This window comes from Poecilia reticulata, linkage group LG20, assembly GCF_000633615.1.
Source record: "Poecilia reticulata strain Guanapo linkage group LG20, Guppy_female_1.0+MT, whole genome shotgun sequence".
NCBI lineage: Eukaryota > Metazoa > Chordata > Actinopteri > Cyprinodontiformes > Poeciliidae > Poecilia > Poecilia reticulata.
In genome coordinates, this window is record NC_024350.1 from 11,240,137 (window position 1) to 11,260,576 (window position 20,440).

Below are 20,440 nucleotides of genomic sequence, written 5' to 3' on the forward strand. Positions count from 1 at the left end.
AGAAACTCAACTGTAAGCAGCTTCTCTATACGAGCCAGCAGAGAAGGTATGAGTGCAGTGTGCAGGGTGCCCAGCTCTGTGGTCCAGGCAGCGAAGGCAGGAATGAAGACCTGGTGGACTGCGTTGACCACCCGCTCTGATGGGTCCCCAAGCGAGAGCAGCATTAACTCAAATCCCTGCAACGGACAAAGCAGCAGTTTGCGTGGATCAGTTGAGTGGGATTAAAAAGAAAGCCATGATTTACATTCCTCTTCCCAGGATATTTACCTGGGCGTATTTGTCAGAGTCATCAATGTAACCCATAATAATACCCAGACTTTTGACCACAGCCTCTCTGACCATGTCAGCCTTGTCCTCAGCCAGCATCTGCTGCAGCATAGACAGCACCAGCGAGCTACGGATTTCCTTCTGGAAATAGGAGGGAAGAAGTCAGGGATTTTAAGAAAAGAAGCCGACAAACCTACATAATCCTCGTTTGAACTCTGCTCTGTGCTCAGTTTAAAACTTACAGGCAGGTACGGAGCTAAGGCTCCACAGGCTTCAGCCACCAACAACCGCCTCTCCGGATATTTGTGGTTAATCTGCAGAGGCCAAACGTGCGCACACAAATGTTGAATGTAAAAGAGGAACACAAGTTGAAAAGGAAGACAGACAGACAGACTGAGGTTGCAGTCACAATGGAATGGAAACAAGTGGAGTGTCATAAACATGCTGACCCTGTGGAAACCACAGTTTGTCTTTGTCTGCAGATTCTCAGCCTCTGGACGGCTGGCGGTGGCCATTGCCGAGGCAATTGCTTTCTGTTGATCATGAGTGTGGTTGCACAGGTGGCAATAAAAACAAAACTGCTATCTCATTCCTGCCAGGGTCTCTCACAAAGCACTGAAAGTAATTTTCATAATCAGAGCAGCACTAAACAGATTTCTCACTGAAACAAAGTGATTTACTTATAATTTACGTTTTGCATTAAAGCTTAGGACATCTCTTGCATAATTTACATTTGAATATATCTATATAGGCACTCGAAATAAATGGAATGATTAAAAATCTTGACCTTTGACCCTGGATAAATGGTAAAATAGCTTAAAAGAAAGTAACAGTATTTTTTTTGTCTAGAGTAAAATATGAAACATTAAGAAATAATAAGGGAAAACATTACATATGCAGTTAACTGATGGTTGAATTTGTCCATTATTAATATAACTTGACACATACAGCGTTGTTACATTTTGTGAGCTCACTAGCATCACCATCAACGTATTCACACACTTGTCTTTCATACAACTGCAAAGCAGAAGGAAAACAAGACACGATCTTCCAAATGTGACACCGATAAAAATCTGAAAAGTCCCCAACTTTGGTGTTTAATGGCTTGCACAACTGGCTACTGTATGATGTTTTTCTGATGTAAATCACTTTGAACTGCCTTGCTGCTGAAATGTGCTACACAAATAAAGTAGACCTGTTGTAACATGGGACCTGACCAGGGTGTACCCCGCCTCTCGCGCAGGCGCCAGCTCCCCTCCTGATCCCATTACGGAGAAGGGTGTAAAGAAAATTGATGGATGGGATAATGCTGTAGGTCTAGGGATAAATGTCTATTGATAGGCAACTAAATTCAGTGGTATCAAGTGAAAAAATAAAATAAAAATGGTGTTGATTGCACTGAATGTGCCATACCTGCTCCCAACATTGAGGAAGCAGCTCGGCTTCGACTCGAGTGGGACCCACGTGTCTTGCGAAGGCAACGCAGCCCGTCAGGATCATTTGTCTACGGGCACACAAATTGACTTACATGAGAAAGCGTCAGTGGACGAGCACTGTATTATTCTCCTTCATCTAAGCAGGATGGCAAAACCTAAAAAGATACCGAACAATTAAACCTGTGTCCGTTATGTTTACGATATACAGGGTTACCTCTGCTCATCATCTGGTCTCTTGATCAGGTTGAAGAGGATGTGGAGGAGCTGGTCCCTCTCCTTAGGTTCTGGGTGAAGGCATGCAGTGCACAGTATGAGGGGAATCAGCTCCTGAGGGGGAGAAGAGGACAAACACAAGGTCTCACATTACATTAAATTTCATATGCAGCTCAAAAAAAAAAAAAAAAAGAAGAAAAAGTGGTTGACATTGAGCAGGTCAGTCAATGGAGAAGCAGGAGCAATACAGGAGGAGGTTAGGTCAATAAAAACGGGAAGAAAATTGGAACGTCACAGGCAGAATACGACACATAGGGTAACTTTTGGAAAATAGGGAGTTCCTTTAATACCGCTGAAAACTTGCTTACCTCAAATATCATGTCGGTCTTATAAGGACTCATTCAGCTTTGGAGTCACACACACACACACACACATTTAATGTTACGTACTGTAGAAGCTTACAAACTGCATGCATACACACAGACACAGCTGGATATTGACAGACACACACACACACACGCACACACACACACCAAGCTCCCCTTCTAAATCTGAGCTCTACTTCAGAGTTCAGGCAGAGTTCATGGGACCTCTAGCCAGAAGGGAGAGTGCTCAGTTGCCCTTGATAGAGGGCCTCCATGGCCAAACTGCGGTCAGTCCTACATTCCCTACAAACACACCAAAATTAAAGAGTGCAAACGGAGTTAAAAATATTTTTTTTTTTCTTCCTTTCCGAGAAGATATAATATTCTCCTGCCAAGCCTCTGGAGGAGCAAGCGGAACACCGACACTAGGATATTATCGAGAGGACTGGGTAAAGATAGGGTTCTGGTGAGTCACTCGCTCAATGCTCAAAGCTAGACCGACCTTGTGAAGTTAGTGCCAGGCTGGCGGACTTGTACAAACTACAGAAAAATCCAATAATAAAGTATCACTGGATGGTTTTATGTGTCTAATGACAAGTCCTGTGTGGGTGAAATCAGTTCATGTGTTCAGACGTTGCAAAGGAACGGAGTTCAAACAAATCTAGCTGTCACATTTAATAATTTTTTTTGCCTTGGCTTCTGAAAGCACTTCATGAAAGCAGTTTTCTAAAAGCCTACAGCACAGGCTCGATTAAATGACCGGAGGAATTCACAGAGCGCACACATCCAAGATCCTTGAAACCACCCCGACTTTATTCGAGTACGAACCCTTGTGTTTCTGAAAGACAGACTCCTTTAGGGGGTTAAACACACCTAACTGACCTGTTCTGGGAAACACTGTGGGAAAAATGAGGCCGAGGAACAAATTGGCTCAATGTTTCTCTTCAAAGACCAGAGCTACTCTATACGGACATTCAAGGACTGCGCCACACACTAAATTAACTGAATTTCAATTTAAAACAGATTTTGGGTAAATTGCTGCACAACACAGACAAATGCGATGCCAAACAAGATGATGTTGTCTTAACCAAGATGTCAGGCCCCTCAACAACAGATGCTGAATGGTTTTTGTGTTTCTCAAATTCATTTGAATGAGGAATCTGATGTGTATTATTTTCCATGTAAAACTGGTAGCACTGTTGCTGTGCAGCAATAAGGTCCTAGGTTTGAATCCTGGTCTGTGGCCTTTCTGCATGTTCTCTTTATGCACGTATAGGTTCTCTCCAGGTACTCATAGGCCACAATACCAACAAAACGGTGAGGTGCTTAAAATAATAAAAATCACATAGAATACAAAATGAATCTTATTCTGAAATCTGAAATTTACCTACTCACCAAAAAAAAAAAAAAACTCAACATGCAAATTCCTGCAATGAAGAAATCCACCTGATTTTAAATTGTGTTTCTAAATTGTCTTAGGTAAGTCTGGGATGTTTATAGAGTGACAAGAGAACAATATAATTTACAAGTTTTTTCAAGTTTTCTTATTCTAGACCAGTGTTTCTCAACCCTGGTCCTAATCGCCCCCGTCCTGCATGTTTTAGGTATTTCCCTTCTGCCTCACACCTGAATTGTATCTCTGGGTGATGAACAGACTTCTGCAGTACTTGACAGTCATGCAGTCATTTGAATCAGCAGTTCTGGAATAGAGGCACATCTAAAACATGCAGAGCGGGTGGGGTTGAGAAACACTGATCTAGACAAATCTTTTTAGTCCAGTTTGTTGTTGTTTTTTTGTCACAAACAGAAAGCAAAATGTTTGCAAAATGATTGGAAATTGGCCACAAAATTCTCATTGGTGTACTTTTTTGTATGTACAAAATGAAATTGAGAAGCTGATGTTTTAGAACAAGACTACAAACAAAAGAAATTAATTGGATGCAAGTTCAAATTTCAGCACTACAATAGAGTCTTGTACCTGAAACACAAACGCAATGTTTACTGATTTACAGAGTCTAATAACAAAGCCAGGTGGCAGGCAGCCTGAAACAACTCACTGTTTCAGGTCAAACATATTTTGCTTTTCAGTGGGTCTCGCATTTAAACTAAAGTCTCGTCCCCAGGCTTGTGGGCACAAAGTTTCAAGTTGCAAAGCAAAAGTGTGAGCAGCTGCCTGTGCTTATGAATACACGGGGTAATGATCTGTGAATCCAACTGACACAGAGCAAAGTCCACAACACTAAAGAGGGGCTCCAGAGGATTAGCATTTCCCTGTAATTTTATTTCTCACCAACCTCTCCCTTTGCTTTGTTTGCCTTGATTTAGGAAGGAGATTAGGAGCTTCTTAACGGCCCAAGGTTCACTACGCCTACATTGCCAAGGCGATATGCAAAGCAGTGAAACTGCAATTCACTACAACCAGACTTACCTCTTTTAGACAATCACAAGTTGTGATGTATCACGTTTTAACACGGTTCGAAGATTCAAATACTTTGTATTTGTGTACAATAGACAGACATAAACACAAACTGCATGCAGGTAGTCAGTGTGTACACCTGTGCAGGTGTCTGTTTTTTTTTTTTAAGTTCGAGGGGAGCCACGGTTACTGCTTGACCTATTTCAACACTTTTTTTCCCCCTATTTTATACCACTTGCTCTTCAATATCATTATCTACTGTGTGAGATAAGAAAAAGGGGCAGAAAGAAATTTTAATTTTGATTCAGTACTACTGAAATGACCTTACAAATGTATTCATACCTCATGAACTTCTTCGCATTGTGATGCAGCACCACAAAGTAATTAAACACGCTTTTCCCAACAAAATCTGAAAAGTGAGGTGTACATTTGTATTCAGCCATTAACATGTAAATCTTTATATTCAGAATGCGGTGGTTGCAGAAAATATCCCCCTTCACGTGTTACAAAGAAAAACACGGTGGTGGCAGCATCCTAATGTGAACATGCTGTTATTTCCCCCCCTCAGCAGAAACAATGAAGTTGGTCTGAGTTAATGGGCAGATGGAAGGAGCTACATACAGGATAATTCTGGATAAAAATAAATAAATTGAGAATCAGTGGAAAGCTTTCAAAATTTTTAACGACAACAATTTGTGAGTCTATTCTTGCAATGGTGGAATATGTGGTGTTCTAAAAGTTGTAAGAGAAACTTTAGTCATTTACTTCTTTGTGCTGGTAAATCTAATATTTTTCCCCAATAAAATAGATGGATGTTTGTGCTGAAACATGACAAACGTGAACGAATTTATGGGGTATCAAAAACTCGTTTTTGATAACATGACAGTTAAAAAAAAATAAAATAACAAAAAGAAAAACATCTTTGAAGTTTTAACCAGAAAGCTGAGATGCACCAAATAAAAAGACACAAATACCCTCGTTTGTCACTGATCACTGTCTGAAGTTAAATTGGACCAAACTTCTTTTGTTTTAGGCAAGTTAAAATTACTTTATTGTTTATTTATGCATTTGATTTTAATCTGAGACCCGAGTCCAAATCTTGTTCCACAAAACAAGCAAAGCTGGTATGACAATAAAAAAAAAAAATCCTTGAAAATATGTCAGAGAAATCTAAATAATCAAAAAGATAATGTAAACAAAATCCGAATCTCACATACCTTTCAATGGTTTTTGGTAGTAATGGATTTGAAATTTATGACTTGGATCAATCAATCACTCAATCTTTATTTATAGAGCAAAGTGCTTTAAAAGATAAAAAAACAAAAACAAACAAAACAATAAAACAGAAGGCAAGCCATTTGGGTTTCCTTTCATACGTTTCTTATTAATGTGGCATTTAACAAATAGATATAATTTTACTAATTCTAACTGAAATAAAACAGAAGTTTGGTCTGATTTCACTTCGAATAGTGAGAAATAAAAAGTGTCTTTTTATTTGGTGAACGTACATTTCTGATTTCAACTGTGCTTGTTGAAAACATGTTAAAGATTAATTAACTGGTATCAATTTTTCAACCAGAATATTCCAACATCAGGAATAGAAAAGCTTCATCAACTAGTGGAAAATAAGCAGGAAAAAAAAAATCACACAAAACCCCTAAAAAGCTAAAACTGCTAAACTTTGGCAATCTTGTACAGCAGGATAGCAAAACTCAAGAATTTTTTTAAGCTACGGGAAATAATTCTGGATTTACTTGCGCTCTTGTATGCATTTACTTATTTAATGCACTTATTTGCCGCCTCTCTTAGCAGTTGTAGCTTCAGGGGAAAGTTGGCCATAAGTCGCTTAAATCTACACGCCAGAACCATGCAGATGAGTGCGTGAAAGACTCACCTGGCAAAGATGTGAAACCATTCTCTAGAAGAGAGGCATGCATGAGAGTGAGAGAATGAGTGAGACGAAAAGAGGAGTAGAAATAAAAACCAGTGAAGAGGCAAAAGGCCAGCAAAAATGTGACAGACCAATCCAAAGTAGCAGCGGAGAAATGGCGATGAGGATGATAAAGTGAAAACGAATGCCTCCTTAAAACAGGATGACATTTCAAAATCAATAGATGAGACACAAGACAGCAGGAGATTTACAGGCTGGGAATGTTTATTTGCTAAGTAAACTCTATAAAACGCTGCGCAAATTTTGCGGGTTGACATTTAAATAACAAACCACCCTCCAGAAGACTGCAAGCCTCCAACACAGTGTGCACCGTCACGCTACAGGTATACAACCCCTGGCAAAAAGTATGGAATCACCAGTCTTGGATGAGCACTCATTCAGACATTTCATCCTGTAAAACAAACTCGGATCAAAAACATGATACAATAATAAGGTCATTCCAAAGTGCAACTTGTTGGCTTTCAGGAATACTCAAAGAAATGAAGAGAAAACATTGTGGAAGTCAGCAAATGATACTTTTATTGATCAAACACAGGGAAATAAATATGGAGTCACTCAATTCTGAGGAAAAAAGTGTGGACTCATGAAAAACATAAACAAAAGACCATTCAAAATACATCACTAGTATTTAGTTACACCACCTTTTGCTTTTATAACAGCTTTTAGTCTCTGAGGCATGAACTTAATGAGCGACAAACAGTATTCTGCATCAATTTGGTGCCAACTCTCTTTGACAGCAGTTGCCAGATCATCTTTGCAGGTTGGAGCCTTCTTGTGGACCATTTTTTTCCAATCTCCACCACAGGTTTTCAATTGGGTTGGGATCTGGACTATTTGCAGGCCATGACATCGACTGAATGCGTCTTTCTTCAAGGAATGCCTTCACTGTTTTTGCCCTATGGCAACGATGCATTGTCATCTTGGAAAATTATTTAATCATCACCAAACATCTATTCAATTGAAGGGATGAGAAAACTGTCCAAAATGTCAATGTAAACTTGTGCATGGATAGAAGAATTAACCACAGTCATCTCCCCAGTGCCTTTGCCTGACATGTAGCCCCATATCATCAAGGACTGTGGCAATTTGGTTGTTTTCTTCAGGCAGGCCTCTTCATAAATCTCACTGGAATGGCACCAAACAAAAGTTCCAGCATCTTCACCTTGTCTAATGCAGATTCTTGACTCATCACTGAAGGTAACTTTCATCCAGTCGTCCACAGTCCATGATTGCCTCTCTTTAGCCCATTGGAGTCTTGTTTTTTTATGTTTAGGTGCCAATGCTGGTTTTTGTTTAGCTTTCCTGTATTGAAATCCCATATCCTTTAGGCGATTTCTTACGGTTCGGTCACATACATTGACTCCAGCTTCCTCCCATTTATGTTTCATCTGTTTAGTTGTAATTTTTCGGTTTTCAAGACAAATGGCCTTAAGTTGTTTGTCTTGACGCTTTGATGTCTTTCTTGGTCTACCAGTACACTTGGCTTTAACAACTATTCCATGCTGTTTGCATTTGGTCCATATCTGGGATACAGCTGACTGTGAACAGCCCACATCTTTAGCAACCATGCTTGAAGGGTTACCTCCTTCAAGAAGTTTCACAATCCTCTCTTTTGTTTCAAGGGACATTTCTCTTGTTGGAGCCATGGTTCTCGCCACTCCACTTTGTCCAGCAGCCCTCCAAGGCGTCATGACTGCAGGTGTTTTTAACTGCAGACTAACGGGCACATCTAATCTGGAGCAGGTGTCCATTTAGGGAAAGGAAATAGACTGGGTGTATCCTTTTTTCCTACCTCCACTTTGAGTGATTCCACACTTTTTTCCTCAGAATTGAGTGACTCCATATTTATTTCCCTATGCTTGATCAATAAAAGTATCATTTGCTGACTTCCACAATGTTTTCTCTTCATTTCTTTGAGTATTCCTGAAAGCCAACAAGTTTTCAGGAAACTTGTTGGCTGAAAACAAGTCAATAATAATGACCTTATTATTGTATCATGTTTTTGATCAGAGTTTGTTTTACAGCATGAAATGTCTGAATGAGTGCTCATCCAAGACTGGTGATTCCATACTTTTTGCCAGGGGTTGAACTGGGTTTCAACAACTACTTGAAGAAAAAACGTATGCAAGAAAAAGAAAGTATACCTTTCTGCAATGTCAAATTGTGGAAGCATGCTTAACTAAGTTAAGGAAAGTCTGATAAGGAGATTAGGTCATTTTTATTGATATCTAAAATATATAAACATTTAAAAAAATTATCATAACAAAAATAAGCTAATAAATCTTTAGTTTAGTTAGACTTAAAGGATTAGAACTAACATAGAACAAAGATCATCAAGTCGTTGGAGCTCCCCGAAACAATCCCCCTGCTTAGTCCTGCTGCTCTGTGTGCATCTATTGGATATTAAGACAAGATGCATGTGATTGATCGGATACAGGGTGGCGAGGAAGAGAAGCGCAGAGGGGCAGCAGAAGTGGTGGGGGGGAGGGTTACCTCTCGTTTAGCAAGGAGGACGTTGGGGACAATGTGAGGAAGACAGCGGCCCAGCATCAGCATCACGCTTTCCTCGCTGTCTGCTATGCGAGACACCTGGAGGCAGAAGGGACACGCATCAGTTTCTGCTGCCCTGAAATGCATCGATCCTCTTCCTGCTATTTTGTGTCGCTGACCTCGGCTCCGAGTCGACTCTCGGAGCACATTCTGCAGAAAGACAGCAGGGCTTGCTGGAAGACTGGGGATAACTTCCTGGAATGGCAGGAAAAAGTCACGTTGGAAACCATCATTATAGTCCAGCGCTGCACAATTCCTGTTAATTCCCCCCCCCCAAAAAAAGGGGCTGGGCGATTGCTCCGACCACAAAATGACACAGGTGCAAACAGAGCCAAGCTGCAAAAGAGCTAAACTCCTGCCACGGTGCGCATGTAACTGTTTAACTTGCACACAAAATTTGCTAAATTACGTAAGAGCAAAAAGACATTAAAACAGTATTGTGAGAATATAAGTTGAATGGCCTTCAACTGAATCCAGTCCATCTGTTATAGACAGGAAAAACAGCTGTGATTCTGTAATGGGTGAGACATTAAGTGTTATAAGTGAAAGGATTAGAAGAAAAATGCTGAAACAACGACAAAATAAAAATCCTCTGCCAGCAAGAGCAGAAATCTGCATTTTCACACAAGGCAGCCTGTCCATCCTGTCTGCAAAGCCAGATGTCTACCGCCATCTAGTGGACATACGATGCAACTACGCAGAAAAATGGTTTCATCCGTTAATTTTGGGATAATTTTATACCTGATATTATTCAAATATTTAGAGCATTTAAACAACAATTTAACTTAGCCATGGTTGCTTTTGATTGGAAGAGAAAGAAATAAATACAAATGCTTTTTGGAAAAAAAAGTGACTGAAGCTGCCCAGACATAAATTGATAACATTCACTTTAGTTGTGGCCCCTTGAAACAACTAAAGACATAAAGAAGTTGTTCTTTATTGTAGAATGTATACAGTTACAGCAAAACATAAACAGGAGAATAAAAATACAGTAATGGTGATTTTTAAAATTACTTCGTACTCACGTGGCCCTTTGGTTACATGGAAAACAATTTAAAACTGTGTTTCACAGAAGCTGTCTCTTGTGTTGAGAAAAATTACGAGTTTGACAATCAGCTCTGGGTACTTGTGCAGACAAGAGATTTTAGGTTTAATGAAATAAAACAAGTAATGCAGTGACTAACTTCAGAGTGAAATCAGTCAGTCATTATGGATGGATGACAAGAACATATGGAGGTGACGTTTCCTCAGATTTCCACTCACCTATTTGGTTGATCAAACTGGACGCGTTGTTGACTCGTAGCTTTGTTGCAGGTCTGCTGTTGGGACTGTGATGTGTTCTGAGTGGAGGTCGATACAAGGTCATTTCCAGCCTCCGACACCCCTCGAATGTCTAGATACTGACCGTTATCTAAAGAAGGCTGAGAGCAAGAAAAAAACAAAACTTGCTTAGAGAGTTACACACAGGGATATGTTTATATAATTTGTACACATTATAGGTAAAGAAGCCACACACCACAGAAGGAGGATTGGTGGAGCAGGGCTTTGAAGAGCTAGAGGAGGAGCAAAGCTCCAGAGTGGCGGGAGGCGGAGACGAGACGCTCTTTTTCAGGATCTGAATCTCACTGTGAAACAATTTTAAAAAAAGAAATACTGATATTGTCTTTGAAGCATCACTAAAAACAAGCCATAAAAAAAAAAAAAAAGAATGAATGAATGAATGAAAGGCTCATCAGCAGCACAGGAGACGATATCATCCCCCGAGTGAGTGGTGTGCAAGCAGCTACCTCTGCAGTTTCTTTATCTGCTCAGCAAGACTCTGCTTCTCACTGTTCAGGAGGTTCAGCTGGTATTCCAGTTCTTGCACAACTTCTGACTGTTGCTAGAGAAAACACACAAAAAATGGGAAATTCTGGCAAAAGAAAAAAAAGTGTATCACACATAGCAAGAAATCAGTGACTTCAGCAACATTCTTTGGTTTTATAAGAGTTGGATGAAGATGAAGATCGAGACGGATATTCAGACTCTTAGAAAATCTAAATTTTACAGAAGGGATTTTTTTTTTAAAAACAGAAATTTTCACCAACTGAAAAATATCTTTACGTAAGTGAATAGTTGGGGCTGCTTTTTTTCAGAGGTACTGCATCAATGCAGCGTTGCACAGAAGTAAATACACATATACAGAAAACTGCTTATACACACCTGCTGCGACAGGTCAGGCTTCTTTTGGGGCTCTCGTGCGATGCAGTTTCCTGGAAGATCGCCAAAAGCCACACCGACAGACACATCCACCTTATCTCTTGGAGAGGAGAGCGTGCTGCCACCGTTCCTGTAGAGCTGCAACAGGTCGGGAGGCTTTGGGATGTTGAGACCGACGTCGTCCCACAATTCAAAGTCCTGGAGATGAATACAAAACAGAATAAGAAGGAAGGATCTAAATAACAGATCTAAAACTGTGAATGTGCTTAAAATCACCAGTTGGATGTTATTTTCCTTCAAAATAAAAGAAAATCTTTTGTTAGAATAACCTATGAACGGGAAAAGCTTTTACCTGATCATCGTTTTCATCAGAAAAGGTGATGGATGAGAGTTTGTATTCATTTTTTAATAAATATTCATTCACAAGGAAGTTTAAGGCTCTTTTCTCCAGTGGGCGTATGGGCTCCTGATGAAGGAGAAAAGAACAGGGTCAAAGTTCAGCTAGAGCTTTTTTTGGTTATATCTCATGAAGCTTTAAAGAATGAATCTAATATTTTCCTTTCACTTTATTTCGACAGATTCCCCACCTGGATTTCAGGACTCGATTTGAAGTTTTTTCTCTCCTGAGATGCCACTTCACTCTCTGAGAAATTGAGAAAATGGAAAAAAATAAAATAAAATAATAAAAAAAATGTTTGGACCAGTACTGAGGATTAGCTTTCTCGTTGAAGTTCTTCGTAATGAGAAAAAAAAAAAAAGAGAGAGAGAGAAAACTGTAACAAGAAAAGGTTGAGGTGGAGAAGAAGTTAAAAGTACGCCACACCTGCTGCCTGAGTCAAGTTGGCCCGCAGAGCCTGAATGGTCTCCTTTGCTTTCCGTAGCTCAAACTCCAGCACTGGACAGGAAATGACAACACACACAGGAAGTGGATCCAACCAAACACAGGGCACAAAATTAAACAAAGATGACACTGAAGATCAAATGAAGCAAAAAAAAAAAAGAAAAAAAAAGCATGCAGATCATGGGTTCATAGAAAAACAAAACAAAAAAAAAAACGCATGCAGCAGAGGATCATGGTAAACCTGCCTGTAGGTTTATTGACAGGCAGGTGGTTTTCCTGCCATCAAACTTGTAAATGGTGGTCAATTTATATTTTTTATCTAATCTAGAAGCTGTCTGACACTAGGTTTCCTCCTAGGCAATTGGTTTCCAGGCGCTCAAAGGACAATGCTGATCAGGGAACTTGTTCTTCACAGATTCTAGCATTGCTGCATCAACAAATCGGCTCTGAGCTAAAAGAAAAAGGAGTCAAATCATTCAGACGTGATTTAGTTTTTGTTTCAGTTTCAGAGTCATATTTTCTTTTCATCTTTCAAAAACGTGTTCAAATTAGCTAATTGTTTCTCAAGTCTTACAAACTACAGAGAAACAGCAGGTATGAGAATAAAATATTTTATTTGCAATAAAAGCTCCTAATCTAACGTTTAAAAAAAAAAAGAATAGGGAACAAACAAGATTCACACGTCAGAGTCAGAACACACGCAAGAAGTGATAAGCAATGGAGCAAGGAAACAACGTTGCATATCTGTGCACTGAAAATCTGTGTTTTGCTCTGATTGTATTTCTATATTAAGTAAAAGTTAACCTAAGTTCTTCCTGCAATACAAAATTGTGTCTTTTTAATCATAATCTCATGTAACCTTTTCTACAGATGAAGAGTGCACAGGTTGCAATCTGAACAAAATGGAAACCCATGAACTGAATAACGGGGAGAGGTATAAAAAAAAATAATAATAATAAATAAATAATCAAAACAAAAAGCTAGTCTGGATGGAGTGACTTGTCCAGAATTTCCCTGGGGTTTGATCAACGTCAGGAGAAAGCCAGAAAACCCAGAGTCAGACAGCTGGGGGGGCAGCGTTTTAACAAGAAGAGCACTTTGTGTGAGATGACAACAGGTATGGATCAAAGTGGTGGTGGTGGTGGTGGGGGTGGAGGTGCACATTTTGGACAGAAAAGGTGTCTGTAAATAATCGTTTTATCAAATCATCATTCATGGATGTGAAACCAAAATCTCTGCTGCATGATAGATGTAACTGTATCTGATAGTCAATGTCTCTGAGTTCAATCAAGTGATAAAAGACCCAAACTAAAAGGAAATTGGAGAACTTGTTATCTATATGGACCTCAATAAATTTCATTACACAATTGGAGACATATTTCAAGAATTTATATCTGGAAATGTTGAAAATTACACCAAACAGCAAATGAAAACTCAAAATTCTGTTTTCCAGGAAATTTAAATTTTACATTAGTCCCATTAAAAACGCATATTTTTAATATTGAAACAGGGTTTTATGACCACATTCAACCTGAAGACTTGACATGCAGTATCCACAAGATAAACCACAAAAAGGTCACCGCTAAAGAAGCTGCCTGTTCAGAGTGCCATACTCAAGTAGAGGAAAGTTGAGCGGAAGAAAACAGTGTGGTTGAATAAAAAATAAAAAAAAGAAAAGTGTCTGTGAGCTACATGGATTGCCACAGCCTTGACTAAGCTGTGAAACAAAGATTCATAAGGTGTGGTCAGATCAAGTGCTTCAAGAGCAGCAAAACACAGACTCACTTGAACTAACTCCTACTGAGAATCTATAGAGCACTGCCTGCAAGTTGACAAGAGACGGCAAACCTAGCAATGTGGACGAGCTAAAGACATCTATTAAAGCAAACTGGGCTTCCATAATACTGAAGCAGAGCCATACGGTGATCGCCTCTGTGTAACGATGCTCTGATGGAGTAACTCAAGCAAAAGCAGGCTCAACCAAGTACCAAAGGTGTATACTGCGAACCTACTTTTTAAAAATGCCAACATTCATACATTCAAAACTGATGTCTTTAACTCATCCGATGTAATATTTCTATTTTCTGAGGAATTTGACGTGGTTTCAATAATTATTACAATGACCAGAATAAGTGCTAGAAATAAATCTCTCTCTGTGTGTAATGAATCGATCAATATGCAGGTTTTACTTTTTTAATTAATTTGTGGAAATAAATGAACTTTTCAATAATAGTGTAATTTATTGGGAATGATCCCATTCAGTCCATCTGCATGATAGCCTTGGCTGAGATCTTTAGGAACATTTCCGGCTCTGCTAACAAAACTAGAGTTATGACTTTGAGCATTTGGGGCTCAGTGCTGACAACAGCAAAAAGATAATAACAGTTCATTTTAAATCTTCTATTTTATGCATTGTAAATGCTAACATGTAACTGATAAACTTATAAAAACTTATAAAAAATCCTCTGGATAAAGACTACATTTTTGGCACAAAAATATATTTTTTAAATGAATTCCTTGTGAACAACCTACAATTACTCGTCCAAATGCACCGTAAAACAAAGAAAAGGCTAATGCTTGAGCAGGTGCTTTTACATGTGGAGTTGTGAGATGGTATTCAAATAGTGCAAGACACAATTAGAAATTGATTCAACTATGAAAAATGTTGACAGCTCCAAAGTGGTAATAAAGTGCAATTATAAAGAAGAAACAAACTGACAAAAAAAAAAAAAAAAAACAGTGACAAAAATACCACTGGCTGATACCATAAGTTTGAGAATTCAGGTGGCGCTCCAAAAACCTTAACCCAAGTCCCAAAATCTGACAAGAAATTTAAATGTACCTCTACCACTCATTTAAGGTAGTGCTAATTCAAAAAGTTTGGATTATTTAACGTTGCGTACTTAGGCAATATTCTCTAACACGCATGCTAAAAGAGCTGAAGTAATTGATGGGACGTATTGGCCCATTTCTCCTCTCCTGTCCTCTTTTATATCCCCAAAGGTAAAACAGCCGTCGCTGCTTGGATCCCCGACGCTATGGTTCATCTTACCTGCCACCCGTTCGTCTGACTCTCGGTTGCCGTCATCTGAGTAACGCGCAAAGTCCAGAGAGTCCAAGGTGCTAATACTGCCTGCTCGATCTGCACAGAAACAGGAACAGAGAGGCGGCAGTGAGACAGGAGTAACATCAATCGCAACAGTTACGCAAAGAATTCCCAGCTAACAGAGCTTAAGAAATGTGGCAATGAATTAGGAAAGTGCTTCAGAGACACTCCCTTTAAAATGTAGGCGCCTTCTCCTTCACACATTGACAGAGTTGGTTCATATAAACTTTTAAAGCAGAGATCAGTATAAACTGAAAAGTCCTCGCAGCGCATACATATACTGCAATTAAAAAATAGATTTTGCTCAACACAATAGAAATGGATGCAACTTTAAAACTGAGCATAGGGGAAGAAGAACAAATGTAAAACTTTTGAGGAAAGATAAAGCTGATAAATAAGCACATTCAGGATCATATTACACTGAGCTTGGCTGCCCGGTTTGCTTCGTCAATGGTGTTAGCTTTCTTTCCACTGGAATGCATTTGTTCTATCATCCACAAACTGGATAGGGTCAGGCTAAACGTTGTGTTGGCCTAAAAAAAAAACTCAAGCTTGTTTACTTTATGCTTTAAGTATTTTAAAAACAGTTTCAAAAAGGATACATCTCATGGATCCATCGAGAATTCAGTTAGGAACCGTTCATCACACCACAACAGAGAAATTGAATGTGTGCACATTTAAACACAACCTCAAAAAAAAAAAACACAATTTCAGGCATTTAGTGATTCTTTTATATGCCTGAATCAAAATGAAAGTGAATAATCAGCCAATAAACGAGCACCGAGTAGAAACAAAGCAGTATTTGACAAAAAATGGGGCCAGATACGATAGCAGGATGCTGCCAACAAGCTCATTTAATTTAATGAAGAGTCTTCTTGGCAAGAATAATACTGGCTTACAATGGAGCATGGGACAAATGGGGCAGTAGTAAGATTACCGTGACATAAATCAGAGTAGATATTGAAAGAGGCTGAAGGAGTCTGGGACTGGCCCAACAATAAACAGTGCTGTAAAAAACACTGCCCCTTAAAGATGTTATACATTTTTGGCCACACATGACACCTGCGTAAATATAAAAAGCAGTTTTTAAATAAGAAATAGCAAAGTACGAACTTCCAATGAGGATAATTATAAAGCAAAAAAACAAAAACAAAAAAAAAAACAGGGTTAGCAAAGATTCCTCCCCAGTGACAAAAGATTCATGTTTGTTTGGAGTTTTTTGCCTTTGATAAATGAACTCATAATTTGAAATTGCATTTCAAATTTACTCAGGTCATCTAAAGGGAATGTTTAGGGTTCATTTCCAACCTAAACTGATATAAAAGAAACATGATCCCCTTGCATTGTTAGTACAACCAGTTTATCAACAAAGATAAACTGGCTGGACACTGGTTAGTATTTATCATCTCTTAATTGCAGGGTATGCAATTGTTAGTGGTGCATGCAATTGAATGGTTTTTTAAAATTAAATTATTGTCAATCATATTAAGTAATTACCCACACAAAAAGAACTTTTACCTTAAACAGGTTCCAGATTACCATTACAAGAAAGAAAGTATTTGTATTCCAATTTTTTATTTTGCAATGTCAATGCTTTTTGTGGCTGTCACATTATGGCGAAAACTCACACCTTGTCGGGATGAGGCATGTTTAGTTTGGCTCAAGACAAGGGTGATGAGAAAAATGCGCTTCAGATCGCTAGAAGGAGTCCAACAGAAAAACAAAATAAAAAAATAAAAAACTCTGAAATAATTACAATTTTTTTGTTGTTGTTTGGATCAAGAGATGCACAAAACAAGTCCATAGTTATGGCAAACCGACTGCATCTCAACATTGAGCACGACATGAAACTCATTCTGTGTGCAGCTTATGTCTGTATTTAAGAACCCCCCAAAAACAATTAGCTTTTTTTTTCTTGCTTCAAAAGCGTACATACGGCCATTACACCATAAAATGTGTCATATGAACAAAAAACAATTTGATTACTAAGCCCTGGTGTGAAGAGAACATCGCTGAAACCTTCCTGCTGATGATTAAAAAAAGGGTGGGGAATGTCTTGCTGTGTCATGTGGCCGGGAGCGGGAGCAGCAGCTGCAGCAGCGGCGGCGGCCCAGTCACTCCCCGCTCGCTGCGATCAGCTGCACATGATGAGCCGACACGGGCTCCGTGTTCTGAATGGCCCCATCAAAAACATTTATAGCTGGTCAGCAGAGGAGGAATGGGTTTTATTTGACTTTTATAGCTCACATGACACGTGGCATTTGCGAATTTTACTCCTCTGAAAGAATGAGATTCTAAGCCGCTAATTAGTTTCTTTGTGATATGAATATTGGTGGATATTTTCCCTATCTCACAATAGATTTCACATAAAATAAATATTTCCTAATAAAAGAAAAAAATATATATTATTGAGGTCTTGCTGTTGGATTTGGCAGGAAACATAACATGACGTGATGTCAGTCAAAGTCCTCCCTTTTGCGTGCACATAGTATTTTTTTCATTTCTTTCTATTTTGGTCCAGAGTTTTGTTTCTTCCATGTCATATTTCATCATCAGCTATGAAGACTAAGATGAATATTCCCATTTGACAATCCTGTCAGTACCACAATACGGGAGATGTCTCGGTATGTCAAGCTTTTCAAAGACTTTCTTATTTTTAAGGTCGTCGTGTTCCACACCTTTTGTGGGTTTCATCCAGTTACTAGAGCGCTCTCTGTGTCCGACTTGTAGAACAGTCAGTTTGTGTTTTCTGCTTTGATCTTCAAGTAATGTACAGTTTTAAACTGCTGACCCAAAGGACACCAAGAACCTGACACCCAAAGGATGCCAACACAGCAGCCTCCCGAGATAACAGGAGAACACTCTGAAGTACTGACCGTCCTGCATGACAACCAAACTGGGATTCTGGTTTTCCTTTGCTTTGATTCTGATAACACCCTACGACCGTCACATTTGGAGCATAGTGAAAAGCCTTTGCTGCTACTAAATTTCAAGCTGAATCGCATCCACGGCTGTGATTTAGCACTTTATCATCAAGATCCAAAAACAATCTGTTTTACCAGAAACAACAAAGAAATATTGCAAGTAATTCAAGTAATTCAGGAACTCAAAGTTGGGTCTGTTCTGAGACAATAAAGAAGATACTAGGACAACATATTATAAAAGAACAGTAACTTAAAATCAGTAGAACATTTTCAAATTCTAAACAATCCCCCAACACTGTCTTCACAACTGAACTTTTTTTTTCCCCATTGAGTTTTCTTCAGTCAATATGATGCCCTTTGACCTGGGGAAGCTTCATAGAACTTTGTGCAGTATTTTTGGTGCAGTGTTGCTGAATTCCATTCATAGGGCTAAACAAAAGCTTTGTCAACCATTTCTCCCCCGGGTCGAAGGTCACCTTTACTTTGTAGCTGCATGTCTGGCTGGGTTGTACTTTTATTACTATACAAATCGCAGGACACACTGGGATAATACTCTAAACAAAAAAAGCTTTTAAGAATCCCTAGGAAATTTAAATCAATTTTTGCCGGCCTTTTTTGTCAGATCAATAATGAAATATGACAGATTCTAATGGATATTTTGTTTTAAAGAAAGACAGTCAGATAATGCTAAATATTTTTGTCCTAACGTTTTGTTCAGATATCATGAGAAAATTAAATAATTGTATTGCTGGTCAATATTATCTTTTTATAAGAATCTCATGACAGTCAATCCCTTTTCACAACAGGTAAGGCTACGTATGTGCTATTAGAGTAAAACAACCAGGTTTATTTGTGATGCAGATGGTAACTATGGTAATTATTTGCATGTTGTGTTTGCCTACGAGGCTCTCCAGCTTCAGGCACTGGTTATTCTATTAGAAGCCCCATAAGCAGATGAGAATGCTTAAGACATACAGCATGCAACAGCTAATTTAATTGTGTTGTACGAGTCTGGCTCAGAATAAGATGAACGCATGCAAGGTTGCATGTTGAGAAAGTTGACAGAAAATATATATTTTTTGGAGTATCTGCAACTAATAATTTAAGGGCAGGCATCGCAAGAATACCTCTCTTTCCTAATGACTGCTCTGCAGTTGTAGTTTGTTTGACTTCTGACCTGCAGGTGGCCTGAAGAAAGGGGTGTTTTATTTCACCAGGTCCATCACAACCGGTCTGTCACAATATTGCCTACCCCCTTCAATCGATCGTCATCTGTCAATTTAAAGGGTTTTCATCATGACCCAAGACACTGATCTAGCTGCCAAGATAACTGACCCACAAAACCAGTCTGATGAGTGCGGCCCTCAAGGGCTTGGGCAGGAAGAGAAAGCTGCGATCTCGAGATCAACCGACTACTACAGCCAGGTTCTTAGCTAACGTTAGCGAGCTAGTGAGTTATCTTTATGTGATACCGCAGTAAAGACAGGGTTGGCAAACTGCTACTAGTAGCATCAAGATGAGCTAACGCTACTTACTTAGTGGTCCTCCAGGTCCGAGCACCTGGTCTTTGGCAGGTGGAGTGCCGCTTTGTCGCTCGAAGTTGCCAGGGTTGGAGAAATAATCCCTTAGCCGCGGAAGCTCCCTGCCTGCTTCCAGCAGTTCAGTGTGAAACTCCAGGGCCGTAAGAATGTACTGGTCCCGCAATAGCTGAGCAGCGATAACGTCCACAGACACCCGCGCCTCCACACCGCCTGCCATAGTGGATGTGGCCGCGGCCGAAACCGACATGCCCTCACCGCTGGGGCTTGTCCGGTTGCTAGACAGCAGCAGTGTCGGAGGCTCGGCATCTGCAGGCGGAGAGAAGGGATTGCCTGGCGGTGGACCTGGCGCCCCCTCGCTCGGGCTTCTTTCTGTGTCAACCGTCTCATTGGGACGTCGTTCTGCTTCTTCCTCAGAATCACTGACATCAAATGGGTTGACCGACGCCATTTTTCCAATATATATTTATATATATAAATAAATATATATATATTAAACCCAGGCAGGCTAGGCTAATCAGAGAGCCGTCTTCCTGAATGGATTCTGATGTGTATGGCTAGGTGGGGAAAGAATGCAACATTACGATTGGCTAAATTTTGGAGACGTCTTCTTAAGGCCCGCCCTTTAAATGGA

General features: G+C 39.5%; 1 protein-coding gene across 9 annotated transcripts in view; it reads right to left on the reverse strand.

The window, feature by feature from the left end:
- relch (RAB11 binding and LisH domain, coiled-coil and HEAT repeat containing) overlaps positions 1-20,349 on the reverse strand; it is a 35,368-nt gene extending 15,019 nt beyond the window's left edge. For 2 of the 9 annotated variants that reach the window (XM_008396138.2, XM_008396141.2), the window contains exons 1-17: positions 19,804-20,349; positions 15,291-15,380; positions 12,221-12,292; positions 11,985-12,040; positions 11,750-11,863; positions 11,401-11,595; positions 10,986-11,080; positions 10,715-10,823; positions 10,462-10,619; positions 9,318-9,393; positions 9,142-9,237; positions 6,592-6,615; positions 1,918-2,030; positions 1,681-1,771; positions 510-581; positions 268-408; positions 12-176 (exon numbers count right to left, since the gene is read on the reverse strand). In XM_008396138.2, coding sequence (XP_008394360.1) covers positions 12-176; positions 268-408; positions 510-581; positions 1,681-1,771; positions 1,918-2,030; positions 6,592-6,615; positions 9,142-9,237; positions 9,318-9,393; positions 10,462-10,619; positions 10,715-10,823; positions 10,986-11,080; positions 11,401-11,595; positions 11,750-11,863; positions 11,985-12,040; positions 12,221-12,292; positions 15,291-15,380; positions 19,804-20,257 — 2,121 coding nt within the window. In that variant the 5' untranslated portion in view covers positions 20,258-20,349. The remainder of the gene's footprint in view (positions 1-11; positions 177-267; positions 409-509; positions 582-1,680; positions 1,772-1,917; positions 2,031-6,591; positions 6,616-9,141; positions 9,238-9,317; positions 9,394-10,461; positions 10,620-10,714; positions 10,824-10,985; positions 11,081-11,400; positions 11,596-11,749; positions 11,864-11,984; positions 12,041-12,220; positions 12,293-15,290; positions 15,381-19,803) is intronic. The other 7 variants (XM_008396140.2, XM_008396137.2, XM_008396145.2 and 4 more) reach the window with 7 other exon arrangements.
- Between the last annotated feature and the right edge of the window lie 91 nt (positions 20,350-20,440).